The sequence below is a fragment of the Lepidochelys kempii genome, chromosome 23 (assembly GCF_965140265.1).
Source record: "Lepidochelys kempii isolate rLepKem1 chromosome 23, rLepKem1.hap2, whole genome shotgun sequence".
NCBI classification, from domain to species: Eukaryota; Metazoa; Chordata; order Testudines; family Cheloniidae; genus Lepidochelys; species Lepidochelys kempii.
Window position 1 is genome coordinate 2,310,932 of NC_133278.1, and position 15,105 is coordinate 2,326,036.

Consider the following 15,105-nt stretch of genomic DNA (forward strand, 5'->3'; position numbering starts at 1 on the left):
GGTGGGGAATAAATAATTAATAATGGGCTCTTCAATCTAGCAGAGAAAGGCATAACACGATCCAGAGGCTGCGAGTTAAAGCTAGACAACTCAGACTGGAAATAAGGTGTACATTTTTAACAGTCAGAGTAATTAACCAGTGGAACTGGTTACCAAGGGTCACAGTGGATTCTCCATCACTGACGATTTTAAATCAAGATTGGATGTTTTTCTAAAAGATCTGCTCTGGGAATTATTTTGGGGAAGTTCTATGGCCCGTGTTATGCAGGAGGTCAGACCAGATGATCACGATGGTCCCTTCTGGACTTGGAGTCTGTGAATCTGTGTATCTAAATATATGCTGTGCCAGCTTCATACAGTCATTTGGTAGGTGAAATATACAGGGAAGTGATTATCATTACTATAGCTGCTCGGATCTTAAAGTGCCTTACAGACTTGTAACAGGCTTGGTGAGCTGAGGTTGGGTAAAGGACAAACTAACATGGTTTGGAGTTTAATAAAAAGCCTGGCTTCTCTCAGGCAGAGCGAATGCTAAATTAAAACAAAAGGCCTTCATGCAGCCAATAGCCTCTGTGGGAATAACAAATTTGCAGGTCTTACATTCCCATGGGTAAATTGAACATATTAGTTAATTGGAAACTGCAAGTTATGGAGCAGGGTTTTTCTTAATTGCACAACAGATCCAATCGTAGCAGAATTTTGTTTTTTACTGCAGTTATCTTCATATTGGCTGTGATACCAAGGAATTTTTTAGCAGCTTAGACTATTAAAACTGAAGAAAAGGTCAATACAGCTGACCACTCTGCTCCTTTGGAACACTGGAATTCTCTATTGGAACGATGAAGCTCATTTGTGCAGGAGACAGAACGTTCTCAGGGCTCATCCAAGGCTGTGGAATTTGCCTCTGTTGGAACTCAGAGCTACTTCAGACCTCACCACTTTACGATTCAAATGCAAACCTCACTTCTTCAACCCGGCCATCACAAATAATAACATACAGCACATCAGCCTTTCTTCCTTTTATTTTTAGTCACATGCAGTTTTCCCCCAGGGGAGAGTAATGGAATGAGCCACACATTACATGTCAGTCCCTTGTTTATTTTATCACTGGAAGACACTCAGATACTACAGTGATGAGAGCGGCGAAAGATCCAGCAATGGAACTAAAGGTCTGTTTGATCTGCCATAAATCTTATCAGCTGTCTAGCAGTCCCACTGTTAATATCCCAGAATATTTTAAAGCACCATAGCAGGTCATAAATTATTGCACCGGTTTTGTGTATCACTTTTTGTTTGCAGAAGCAATACAATCTTGCAAAACTGAAAAGTTGAGTTGTTATTGGATTTCTTTTGCTTGGACAGCAAGTAAAATATAACTAGGGTTTTCCCCCAACCATCATTGTGTGGGAACTGGAAATATATTTTGTTGTTGGGCTGGTGGCTGTTTTGCGAGACTGGATGATGAAATCCTTCCTCACACTAGTCAAAATGCTCTTGTAGCGCCTCTTACTAAAGCAGCAGTGTTCAGGTCAAGGGCTTGAAAAACATACTCACCCATGGCAATTGGGACAATTTCCCTGGAAGTTTTCTCATTAGCTTCTGTAGAATTTAAGGTGTTATTTTTTAAAAAAAAGGTTAAAGATGAAAGAAAGCTTTCTAGCCTTAAAGGAAACCCTTAAAATATGACCAGCTGTCTTCTGAGAGTGCAAACAGAAGGCCTCAAACAGGGTATTGGCATGACTTGCCTCCATTCCTCTCAGTGTGCTCTTTACTTTGAAGCCTGTCACTCACCCAAGCCTTGTCTACACACAGAATTTTCACTGGTTTAACTAAAAAAAGGTTAAAAACCGGTTTAGTTAAACAGGTGCAAACCCTATGGATACTCTTGTACTGGTTTAAAACTGGTCATATTGATTTAACTTGTGCCTGTAAAATTGTAAATACCAATGCAAGAAAAATTGATGTAAACCAGTTCAAACTGAATTAAGAGTGTCCATGCAGGGGCTTGAAGCAGTTTAAAATCTGCCTTTAAGTAAACTGATGCAAAATTACTATAATCCAATTCTTCCACTGCTTAGACTAGTGTAAGTCAGGAGTGTCTCCACTGAAGATAGAGTTAAATGGCTTTAAAACTGGTGTGTGAGTGAAGAATCAAGTTTATGGGCCAGGTCATCAGCTGATGTAAATCGGCATAGCTCCGTTGATGTATTGTACTAGCTGAGGCTCTGGCCCTTTATGTGGAACTTATGGGAGGTTTTCTGCTATCTCTCCTCCCAACCAAGCCATGCATACACTCTGAAAACTGGCAACAGACAGGATCTGTCTTCCAGTCTAGTGACCCACTGGATGATGTGTTAAGGGCTGCCCTAGGTGAACAATTTCCATCTGCTTCTCTGTTACCAGGAACAACCTACTGCAGAAGAGGAGAGTAGCTCTGAGGACTGAAACTTTTAACATCAGTGCAACTTAAATAACATCTCAAAATAGTGGACAGTGGCCTGTTCCATAAAAACTCACAGCTTTTGACTAATGTAGTAGTAGGATCCATGCAGCAGGGTGAATAGTCTTAACATTTACATATATTAATATATTTGACCTTTGTTCTGTAAAAAGGTTGCTACAATGAGAATTTTTATATCCTTTAGGATTTTACTAGCATGCCCTAGGGCCAAATTCAGAGGTGATGCTAAGAAGTCCAGACTGGTAGAACTTACATTTTCTTTCTGCTCTGGAATTATATTGTATTTGAGTTGGATGAAACTATCACAAAGTGGTTACAAAAACAGTGTTTGTTGTACATGTAGGGAGGATTTTGGAAAACACTCAGCACTGGCTTAACTCTGCTCCCATTGACATCAAAGGATAATTTCAGTGGGAATGAAGTTAGGCAGACACCTTTCCAAAATCCCACCCAGAAGGTAGGGAAGCGTTAAACACTGTTATACATCACCTCTGTACTCAGCCCCACCCCTACTGCATTTTAATACTGGGCATGCAGATTTCTACCCCGTATCTCATTACTGTTTCTCATTGATTCTAAAAAATCAAAATTTTGGTGCAAGAACAGAATTTGGTCCAGATTTTCAGGGGTGAGGACAGCTCTCCGATGCTCCAGGGTGCTCTCGTTGGCAGCAAAGGCCTGGTCTGGCAGCACAACAGTGGCTGGTATGGCAAGGTACTGCCTGCCTAATCTCGCCACAGCGGGGAAGCGGTGCTCATTGGTTTTCCACCAGTCCAGTGGGTTGGTGCTGCGTTTGCAGAGAGGTTCCACAATGTAATTCTCCAGTTGCTGATGAATTTCCGGCATGCTCTCCGTTGGATCTTTCCCCAAAAGGATGTCATACATGCTCTGGGACTGGCCACTTGGGCCTCTGTCTTTATGAGCAGACAGCTGACCCCCTGCTTCTCCTACCTCTGCTTTGTAATCTGAATTCGGCACCCAGAACTGGGGAGAAGGCGGGGACTGGTGGTTGAAGACCTGTGATAGCATATTTTTGACTCTCTTATGCAGCTCACTCCTCAGGTTGGGACTCAGGAACCTCATCTCCTTGAAACGAGGGTCTAGAAACGAGGCAATAATCGCAGGGCTTTCCAGCACCTTCTCATCCTCTGATATACTCCAGCGCTGCATCAGCTCTGACCTGATATTGCCTACCACCATCTTGATGATATCACTGGACTCTTCCAACTGCTGCCCAATGGCAGCGACGATACCGTGGATGCAAGGCATCAGAGAAGAGATGGAGATGTTCTGCTCCTCACGCAAGAACGATGTGGCGATCTTAATCGTCCTCATGACTGGCACCAGGTCCTGCAAGAGCTTCCACTGGTGGTCAGCTAAGTTCTGCACAGCCAACGTCCCTTTGGGATGTTCCTCCAGCAGGGACATGATAGCCCATTTGAGGTCCAGGAGGCTCTCACACATCTCGATGGTAGTTATCCAGCGAGATCCCACGTCCATCACCAGCTTCAACTTGGTCTTGTTGATCGCTTCCAGCTTGCTGTTCAGCGAGCAGGTGGCTTTCGCATCCTGTTGGAAGTAGCTCACTATGCCCCGGGCTGCAGTCAGAGCCTCTTGCACCTGCCCGACCTCCAACCCCGCCTTGATGCACAGGTGCAGCATGTGGGCAGCACAGCACAGACTGGTCCAGCCATAAGCCCTTTTAAGCGGCTGCGAATTCATCACTGTGTTCTCCAGGCTGTCATGCATCACACAGAAAATGGACTTATTCGACAACCCAAACTCTGTCAGGATGCTGTAGAGCTTCTCTCCTAAATCGCCCTCCCCTTTAGTCTCATGCACTGGCTGGGTTTCCAGGATACATCTTGCCCGGCGCCACTCTCCGTCGATGAAGTTGGCTGTGATTGTCAAGTATGTCTGGTTGGGCTGGGACACCCAGAACTCCACGCAGAGGACTATGGACTGGGCTGTTTGCAAATAGCGCTCCAGGTGCTGCTTCACCACATTGTATCTATGCCACAGCATGCTGGAGAGCTGAATAGGAGATGGAAGGGTAAAATTAGGCTCTAGATACCCGATGAGGAGGCCAAAACCCTTGTCTTTCACCACGGAAAGAGGATGGAGGTCACGAAATATCATCTCAAGCACCAGTTCCAGAATCACATCAGTCCTTGGTTCCGAGCAGGACGCGGCATGGTACAGGTAGTTTTCTGGTGTCATCTGCCGGGACCTCTTTATCATGTTCTCCTGAGCCATGCAGTCAGACTCGGAAGCCTGGTCATCCTTCAGCTGCGAGAGCAAAGTGTCGCGAATGCTGTGCTTCCTCACCAGGTGCTCCCGCATGGTGGTGGTGCTATTGTGAAAGGAGAGCTGCTTCTTGCAGACGTTGCACTCGACATAGGCATCTCCCAGCTTGGTGTAATAGTTCCACACCTTGGACTTGCGGCGGTCAACATAGAGGGAGGTGCTCGTGCCATCGTGATTCGCCCCTTTCTCCCTCTTCCTCCTGGAGGCTGGGCCAAGGTTGGCTGCCATGTTGTAGGTGTTGAACACCATCGATATTTCCTCTGTGAGGAGGAGAAATCCCAAAGTCACTATTAAGATCACCCAAAAAAATTGCATTAGTTCCCCCGCAAAGCACAGTAGTTTCATTATTTCATAGATTTTCATAGAGATTCAGGCCAGAATGCACCATTAGATCATCTAGTGTGATCTTCTTTATATCACAGGCTATACATTTCACCCAAATACCGCTATGTTGAGCCCAATTACTTTACTTAGTCCAAAGCATTTCAGTCTTCAGGAGACTAAACTATGTGCCACAGGCAGAGAACAGGAGAGACCAAGGTAACCACCAATGCCAGAGGCCCCTGCAATGGCAGGGGATTGATTAGGTGAGATATGCCCAGATGATCCCACCAGGCAAACCATGCCTCAGGCTGCAGAGGAACACGAATAAGGGACGTGGATGGTAGAGTTGTAGGAAAGAGATCTTTATTGAACAGGCTGGGAGACCAGTATTATGTGCGGAAGTCCTAGAGTTGATGTGAAAGCAGTCTGGTTCAGCCAGCGTTCCCGAGCTCCTTAGTGCCAGGCTGAACTAAGTCCCTCCTGAAATCTGACCCTCTTTCTCAGGTCCACTCATCATACTACAAAGCAGCATGAAAATCTTTTAGTTTTAGTTGTGAAGGTCTAATATTATTGTTTAGGTCACACTTTATATAAAGAGGATACATTTATAAATAGTTTATACAGGTTTAATAGATGTTATAAGCATCTACAGACATGAGTGACGTACTATAGATGGTTAGAAGCATATCAATAGAAGGCATTATAGGTGGTTATGAGCAACCTGTTGAATGTAATAAATGGTTAATCAACTGTTATAATGTCTATTCATCTATTTGCAAACTACTTATAAATGTTCCCTTCATGTGAAGTGTGACCATTATTTATACAGCACCATACATGGGCCTGGCTCTTTACAGCCATACATGAGGCAGATGATAACAACAACATAATGGCATCATTGCAAAATGCATTATTAGAAAGAGGCCAGAGAAATGCACATACCTTGCACTGTCTGAGGGTAGGATTGAGTGATAACAGGGAGAGACTGCTCTTCTATTATCTCCTCTTTGGGCTGTGCGTCCCCTCCGTTGTCCTCTGGCTTAATACATTTCTGCAACAACTGAGATGCCCTCTTGGAGTTCACATCTGCCATTTCGCTCTTAAGGACGGAAACACAAAGCTCATTAGAACAACAATAAGGAGAATGGCCCTGCACTTCTGACTTCGGCAATTAAAAAGTGGGAGCTGGATAGGGGCCAGATTCTGTTCTTGGTTCCATGGGATTTACAGTGGTGTAAGCAAGATCAGAATCTGGCCATTGTTCTCCTCTACTGTGGCTATTACCTTCAGGTAATGACTAGCGATAACATAACGCCTGTCATCCATGAATTTCACAGCTCTTTGCAAAGTGAGTCAGTATCGTTACTCCCATTGTACAGTAAACATTTGTGCCCGTGTATTTGTAGATTTTAAGGTCACTGCACTAATCTAGTTGGAGCTACTATATAACACAGGGCATGGAATTTCACCCAGTAATTCCTGCAGTGGAGGGAATTGCTCTTCCCTGTGAAGACAAGACTGCAGTTTGTTCTGTCTAGGTGCTCAGATATTGCTCTGATGGGCAGCAATATAAGAACCCAAGCAAACAGAACAGTAGTGTAAAGAGGTGCATAGCAGGGCTACCCATAGGTCAATCAAAGGAAAACCTCTGTAAGAGATCTGATGGGTGGGGTTTCCTAGAATGGCAAAGGATATCTGTTCTGGTTTTCTAGCACTGAGTCATGCACTGTGAAATACTGACGTCTAAATGCCCCCTTACCTCCCACCTTCAGTCATATTCAAAAGCTAAAAAACAGCATTTTATCTATGTCAATATCAGAAGGGATGCCAACAGCAACCATTTATTTAAACAGGTGATCTTTTAAGCAGCTGTTATCTACAACTGCACTGCAGTGCTCCATGCAAGGAGGAGGGGCCATCTGGCAACAACCTGCAAAGACCAACAAGCCTTGAAGGCATCATAAATCATGAATGTAAATATCATTTGGACGGAGAGCTTTGCAATCAGGAATCTGTTGTGTCACCTATAAAACACTTGGCCATATGCGCTCCATATAGTGCAGAAGATTTTAGAGGAAAGCTCCATGTCAAATTATGTAGCATTTCATGGGTGGCTAAGGAATACTTATTTGTTATTTTACAATCACGAGATCTCATGACATCACTAGATACCATGGTGATAAATTTTATATAAAAACCTAAGCTAGGTCTTCTTTGACAGCAAGAAGAAAAGAGAGCAAGGCATATTTTCAAGCCAAAATTGCAGTCTCTGCACGGTTTGCACCTGTTTCAGCATGCTTGTCACAAGAGTCTTTTTAAAGTCCAACGCAGGCTTATCTCATTTGCTAATGCCGCCTCATTTCTTCCTGTCCTTTGCTGCTATTTATTACTGCAACTGCATCGTTTAACTCTGCAAAGCCTTCCGAGGAGGGGAGGACATGACGTTTGCATGAAAGGTGCTGCACAATGCCATGAGAGTTGCATTGTATTGTTAAAAAAGGTGACAGTGGAAATAAACGAAGTGGTGACGTCACATTTAAAAACCTCCAGCTGGTCATATGCAGAGGCTGTAGTCAAAGAAGCCCTGCCTGGAAAATAATTTCAAGGTTAATTTGCTATAAGAATCACTATTTTACCTCCCCTGCTTTAAAACAGATATTATGTCTAGCACAGAAAAATATACATCGTGCATAGACTGAAGCAAGGCTTAGACAAATGAAGAAACAAGTAGGCATATGACAGTGTATACTCACTGCTTTGTTACCATGGGCATAATACAGGCTGGTGGGTTGTTTGCAGTCTCTGAGCTCTGTGCAGTGAAATGGGATAGCTAACCTTTCATCTGGAAGTAATTCATTTAGGGCTCCTCTCAAAAGTTCACACTGGGATGAAAAGTGATCTGAACTTAAATGGATGTATTCTTGGATGCCAACGAAGCTGCAGGCACATCAGAGCACAGATGCTGCATACAAACTTATGCTTGTGTACAAATGGCGAAGGGGGGGGGGTCTCATGGTTCACATTTATAATAATACCACTGTATCTTCAAAGAACTGTGCAAAATAATCCAATTAATCATTAACTATTTCAACATCAAGGGACAAATTCTGTCCCTGGATACCCAGTTAATAAGACACAAATTTTTAAGTGTGGATAATTAGCCACTGGAAAAAACTACCAAAGGGAGTGGTGATTCTTCTTCAAATGTCGGTCCCTATGTATATTCTACATGTGGGTACACATGCACCCCATGCCCCTGAAACCGGAGATTTCTAGCAAGTAGTGTCCATTGGTCCACACCTGTGCAGTTGCCCTCCTTGTGCTCTAAACTGAGGTCACTAGTGGATCAACGCCTCTCCAGTTCCTTCTCACTGCCACATGGTCTGAGTTGGAATCCTGTGCCTGTAACTACCTCTGTGTGTCTTTTTCTTCAGAACCTGTAAATATAATTGTACATAGTTTTTAGTATTCTTAGTGTTGTTAGAGTTTTAGCATTATAGCATAGTTAATATAGCTTAGTTTTGCCCGCCGACAAAGACTATGCCCTGAGTCCTGGGGTATAAGAACCGTATCTCCTGCCCCTCCTTCTTCTCCAGGAGAGACGGACACCAACACTGCCTCTGTTGCCTTGGAGAGGTCACATCTCTGCTAAGTACAGCATCTGACACCCCCTCACCAAAAAAAACCTGCAAGGGACAAGAGCTCCAACTGAAGAAACACCTTATGGAGAAGGCCATGAGACCTCAGTTGGATCCAAGTCAGTGAGACATGCCTCCTCCCCCACATACAGCAGCCTCAGTGGATGAGCAGAGCCCCTTGGAGCACAAGCTCAGGAGCCAAGGCCAGAGCTGCTAAGCTCAAGGAATCCCTGCTATTTTAGACTATCTCTTGTCCCTGAAGACATCAGGACTTTCTGTTCGTTCACTGTGGGTCCATCTAGCAGAAATCTGGTAGAAGACTACTGCATTTTTACTAACCCAACAACCACTGGATTCCTGCAAGGTCTCGTTAGGTCTCCAGTGATGCTGAAACCTACATCAAAATGGGACTTCAACTTTGTACTATTAATGCTTACCAGACCAATCTTTAACCATTGGCCATGTATTCAGTGTCCTACCTCTCCATGAAGATCGCCTTCCTAGTTGCCATCACATCAGCCAGATGGGTGAGTGACCTAGGAGCCCTCATGGCTGACCTGTCATACACCATTTTTCATAAGGAGAAGGTTTCCCTTCAGCTTCACCCGAAATTCACCCCCAAGATAATTTCTGAGTTTCATATGAATCAACTTATTCACTTACCAGTATTCTTTCCAAAACCTCATACTTCCAAAGAGGAGAGGAGACTTCACTTTCTTGGTATCAGACGGGCTTCGGCATTTTACCTGCAAAGAACAAAACTGATCAGAAAATCACCAAGGTGATTTGTCGTTATAGTGAAGCAATTGCGAGGACAACCATTATCTGCTCAGTAATTCTCTACGTAGATTTCTGGCTGCATCATTCTTTGTTATCAGTTGGCACATATTCCTCCCCCAGATGGGAGCCCACTCCACTAAAGCACAACCATCCTCAAGAGCATCCTTTCAAGAGGTACCCATACTAAACGTTTGTAGGGCAGCTACCTGGAGCTCCATCCATACATTCACAAAACATTCTGCATTAGTCCAGGCCTCCTTTGCAGATTCAGCTGTTGGGACATCAGTATTACAGACATCTATTCCAACTGCATCCTTGCACCCCTGTTCTGTTTGAATACTGCTTACCAGTCATCCATATGTGGAATACACATAGGGCCCAGCACTCGAAGAAGAAACGGAAGTTACTTACCTGTAATGGGAGATGCTTCAAGATGTGTGGTCCATATCTGTATTCCACTACTTGCCCTCCTTCCCCTCTGCTTTGGATCTTTCTGAGTTGTGGTAAGAAGGGGAATTGGAGAGGTGTCGGTCTGCACTACCCTTTATGCCTTCGGTTCGGAGCATGAGGAGGACAACTGTGCAGGACAACTGACCAGTGGACACTAATTACCCAGAAATCTGTCTCATGGAGTGCATGCATACACCTCTCAAAGAATCTCCAGTGACAGATAAGTCACCTCCATATTCTCCATCTCGTGAAGTCTTCCCATCAAGACTGGATGACTTTTTGGAAGAGATGCTTGTTAGGATATAGATGTTCAGGCCTGTCTTGGAAGGCCTATACTCTAAGAATTTAGGTGTATTCTTATCACTTGGCTAGTTAGAGGTATAAAAGAAAGAATCAAAATCACTGTCTGCCAGTGTAAGGTCCTTCTCTTACTGTGACAGTCTGAGGCCCTGTTCTTAGGCTAAGATCTTTGGCTAAGCAACAGAGGCAGCCATAAGCTGGGAAGCGACTGGTCACATCCTCACATTCCAAACTAGTCACATTGAAAAAAGGTGCTATTGGGCTGTTAGGAATACACTCCTGTCCTGATAATGCCTATCACCTCCAGAGAAAGGGAAGTGCCTAGAAAATGTAAAAGGAAACTTAGTTTGATAGCATCCAGTCTGGCAAGAACTCACTTATCAATAGCTGGGATGTGAAATCCTCATTTCTTTAAGAAGAAAAGGAGTACTTGTGGCACCTTAGAGACTAACCAATTTATTTGAGCATGAGCTTTCGTGAGCTACAGCTCACTTCATCCTCATTTCTTTGTTGTTCTATCACTGTAGTCCCCATTTCCCTATTGTTTGTCTGTATAATCTCTTTCTGGTTCTGTGATTGTTTCTGTCTGCTGTATAATTAATTTTGCTGGGTGTAAACTAATTTATGTGGTGGGATAGAATTGGTTACATAATCATGTTACAATATGTTAGGATTGGTTAGTTAAATTTCAGGAAAATGATTGGTTAAGATATAGCTAAGCAGAACTCAAGTTTTACTATATAGTCTGCAGTCAATCAGGAAGTGGGGGGGGGTGTGTGGGGGGAAAATGGGAACAGGGAATGGGAGTAAGGAAGTTGGAATCATGTTTGGCTAAGGGCAGGAATGGGAACAGGGACACAGGTGTAAAGCTCTGCGGTGTCAGAGCTGGGAAGGGGGACACTAAGGAAGGAAACTGGAATCACGCTTGCTGGAAGTTCACCCCAATAAACATCGAACTGTTTGCACCTTTGGACTTCGGGTATTGTTGCTCTCTGTTCATGCGAGAAGGACCAGGGAAGTAAGTGGGTGAAGGAGTAAGCCCCCTAACAATGCTTTAGCCAAATACTTATTTGGGGGCTCAATACAGGAGTAACTGGATAAAATTCTGTGGTCTGTGTTATTCGGGAGGTCGGATTAGATGATCTAGAGGTTCCTTCTTACGTTAAAAATCTGTGAGTCTGTGAAACCCAGAATTTGGCTTTAGCTGAATACAGGACATGCTGCTTTAATTAAATATTCCTTTAGCTAGTAAAAGCGATAGCTGTGGTCCACTGTGCCAGGCTTAAGACTGGGAGGCAGGATCATTGAGACCACGTAAAGCCTCATCAAAATCCATGGCGAGTCTCCTCAAGTGCAATGATTCCTTAGGCTCTCGTGCTGTCAATCCAGTTGCAGGCGCGGGGTCCAACCTATTATGTCAATCAAAGAGTATATTTAATGAAGGCCCAATCCTGGGAATTGCCAACTAACAGTGACATCAGGGAGAATTGATACTGCTCATCTCTTTGTAGGATATTTAGGGATAATCTTTCCTGCAGCTGTGAAAAAAAGGCTACAATCCCATCAGGAGGGTTCAGGTGATACATACTACCAGAGCAAAGTGTGCAATGCATATTCATGATATACATCAAGAATGATGGTTTTTAACCAGAAGTCAGCATTGTTGTTGATGGAGATACGGTCTCATAATATCAGAATATGTGTTTTCTGCATACAACTCCAATGGCCAAAGGATTTTGAATTACTTTACAAGTTCAGCCTAGCAACATACAATCTGCCTGTAGCCTAAAGAAGATGGATGGTATTGTGGGAAAGGCACTGGCTTGGGACTCAGATCTAGGTTTAGTGCCTGGTTCTGCTACACACTCACTGTGTGACTTTGCACTTAATTTCTCTAGACCTCAGTTGCCCATTTGTAAAATGAGGCTATAAGACTTTCTTAAAGTAACAGGGGAGCCAGTGTGGCCTAATGGTTAGCGTATGGGCTCTTCACTCAGGAGACGGAGTCTGTTCATGGCTCTGCCACTGGTTGCTGGGTGGCCTTGGGCAAGTCACTTCACCTCTCTGAGCCTCATGGTTCCCATCTGTAAAATGGGAATAACGATATCAGCCTCCTTTGTAAAGTGCATTGAGATCTACTGAAGAAGCGTGCTAGATAAGAACTGCCTTTGGATTATAAACTTTTTGGGGCAGGGACTGATTCTTACTTTGTGTCTGGACAACACTTAGCACAATGGGGCCCTGATCTCTGTTGAAGCCTTTCGGTGCTACCCTAATACAAATAATAAATAAAAATGATCATTAATACTATCACTGGAATGTAGCCACCTCTGGGCTGGAACGCTGGGCAGCAACACTTAGTACAGCAGCTGAGGACTGAAAGTGAAGAATTAAAGGAATCCTCAGTTTCTGTTTTCTGCAGCTGTACAGTGCTTATGAATAGTGTGTATTCTTAAATGATTCATTCGGCCTTCATTTTTACATAATAGATTCACACAGGCATTGTACATTAACATATATTCATTGTAGATTTCTGTCAGTACATTTTTTTAATAATTGTTTTTCTTTTATACTCTTTCCCTTGTCAGAAATGATGACCTACCTAACTACAGTATTCCCAAGGCAAGGTTTCTCTGACCTCTACAATGCTAAACAGAGTGACTGAATGTCTGCACTCAGTCATGCAAATGGGGTCTTCATTGCCACAGAGAAATCTGTAGCAGCTGAAAAATGGCAGAGGACATTAAAATAAGCAAAAACAAAACCAAAAAACCACCTGACACACTGAAAATGTTAACATGAATGTTTGCAAATAAATCAGTTGTTTGTAGTGTTACTGGTCCCAGGATATGAGAGAGATATATAGGTGAGGTAATCTTTTATTGGATCACCCTCTGTTAATGAAAGAGACAAACTCTCGAGCTACCATGAGCTCTTCTGGTCTGCAAATAAATCTGTCCAGTGCTTTAGACTCCGGGGGAGTGCAGTTCACATGAGCATGTGACTTGCAACTCTGGGCATGGAGTGTGTCTGTCCTAGTAAAGCTTTGCCATACCAGAGGATTGAGATGTACAGTTCTTTCAATCTCCTAAAATATTTGTAACAGAAGTGGTGGCGCTGGAATAAATTCAGGCAAAAAATATTTAGTCTAGGTATCCATTTGCAAAGGAGTAATCCCAGAATATTATTTGGTCTAATTTATCCAAGCATTTGGAAAGGAGCAACCCTAGCATGGAACAGAATCGAATCTATCCTGTCCTACCCTATCCATTTGCAAAGCATCAGCCCCAGATTTTCATGGTTACCAACCTGAAAAAAATTGTAAGAGGGAGATTTTAAAAAGGGGGAAAACATCCAACAAACAGACAAGTGATCAGACAGCACTATCCATTCACTGAAGTCCTTTTGTCCCAACCCTCCCACTTCCCGGCTGCCTTTGGCACTTTCTGGCACTCTTAGTTTAGTACCTACATTCCCTCACATACACTATATATAGATATGTTGCATATAGGTGATCTGCATAACCATATATGCCCCCACACATAAATACAAATTATATGTGTATCTATCTAGGTGCAAGAGGGAATAAAGGTATTTAGATGTGTGTATGCCTATATTGGGGGGGGGTGTCTTTCTCTCTTTAAGGGTCCCTCCCTCTGCATGAGAATCTAAGGCTCTTTAGAGTGACCTCTGTAGGGGTTTCTCTGCATAGAAACATAAGGCTATCTCAAGCTATATGTCGACTGTTATAAGAGCTTCTCTCTATGGAAGCCTAAGGTTATCTATTTAACATGTTCATAAATGATCTGGAAAAAGGGGTAAACAGTGAGGTGGCAAAATTTTCAGATGATGCAAAACTACTCAAGATAACTAAGTCCCAAGCAGACTGCAAAGAGCTACAAAAGGATCTGTCAAAACTGGGTGACTGGGCAAGAAAGTGGCAGATGAAATTCAGTGTTGATAAGTGCAAAGTAATGCACATTGGAAAACATAATCCCAACTACACATATAAAATGATGGGGTCTAAATTAGCTGTTACCACTCAAGAAAGAGATCTTGAAGTCCTTGTGGATAGTTCTCTGAAAATATCCACTCAGTGTGCAGCAGCAGTCAAAAAAAGCAAACAGGATGTTGGGAATCATTAAAAAAGTGATAAATAATAAGACAGAAAATACCATGTTGCCTCTATATAAATCCATGGTACGCCCACGTCTTGAACTCTGCATGCAGATGTGGTCACCCCATCACAAAAAAGATAGATTGGAATGGAAAAAGGTTCAGAAAAGGACAATAAAAATGATTGGGATATGGAACGGCTGCTGCATGAGGAGAGATTAATAAGACTGGGACTTTTCAGCTTGGAAAAGAGATGACTAAGGGGGGATAGGATAGAGGTCTATAAAATTATGACTGGTGTGTAGAAAGTAAAGAAGGAAGCGTGATTTACACCCCACAACACAAGAACTAGGGGACACCCAATGAAATTAATAGGCAGCAGGTTTAAAACAAACCAAGGGAAGTATATTTTCACACAAGGCACAGTCAACCGGTGGAACTCCTTGCCAGAGGATGCTGTGAAGGCCAAGACTTTTACAGGGTTGAAAAAAGAGCTAGCTAAATACCTGGAGGCTAGGTCCATCAACGGCTATGAGCCAGGATGGGCGGGGACAGGGTCCCGAGCCTCTGTTTGCCAGAAGCTGGGAATGGGCGACAGGGGCTGGATCACTCCCTGGTCTGTTCATTCCCCCTGGGGCTCTCCAGGAGCCTTCCCAGAGGGGCGGCAGCCGCCCGTGTCACGTGACCGGGTCACGTGGCGCGGGAGCCTTGAGGCGGGCGGGGCTTTCT

General features: G+C 43.6%; 1 protein-coding gene across 8 annotated transcripts; it reads right to left on the bottom strand.

The window, feature by feature from the left end:
• Positions 1–1,004: 1,004 nt before the first annotated feature.
• LOC140902041 (E3 SUMO-protein ligase ZBED1-like) lies at positions 1,005–15,046 on the bottom strand. Of its 8 annotated transcripts, XM_073321655.1 has the most exons (8): positions 14,883–15,046; positions 14,436–14,480; positions 9,922–11,669; positions 9,394–9,476; positions 8,393–8,529; positions 7,377–7,680; positions 6,035–6,191; positions 1,005–5,055 (listed from the first exon to the last, which is right to left on the bottom strand). In XM_073321655.1, exons 6-8 carry the CDS (start codon positions 7,386–7,388, stop codon positions 2,981–2,983), a joined length of 2,244 nt encoding a protein of 747 aa, XP_073177756.1. In that variant the 5' UTR covers positions 7,389–7,680; positions 8,393–8,529; positions 9,394–9,476; positions 9,922–11,669; positions 14,436–14,480; positions 14,883–15,046; the 3' UTR covers positions 1,005–2,980. The 8 variants fall into 8 exon arrangements, with proteins under 8 accessions (XP_073177756.1, XP_073177758.1, XP_073177757.1 ...); XM_073321657.1 differs by lacking the exon at positions 14,436–14,480 and having other exon boundaries at positions 11,422–11,669; XM_073321656.1 differs by lacking the exon at positions 14,436–14,480 and having other exon boundaries at positions 10,638–11,669.
• Positions 15,047–15,105: the final 59 nt, after the last annotated feature.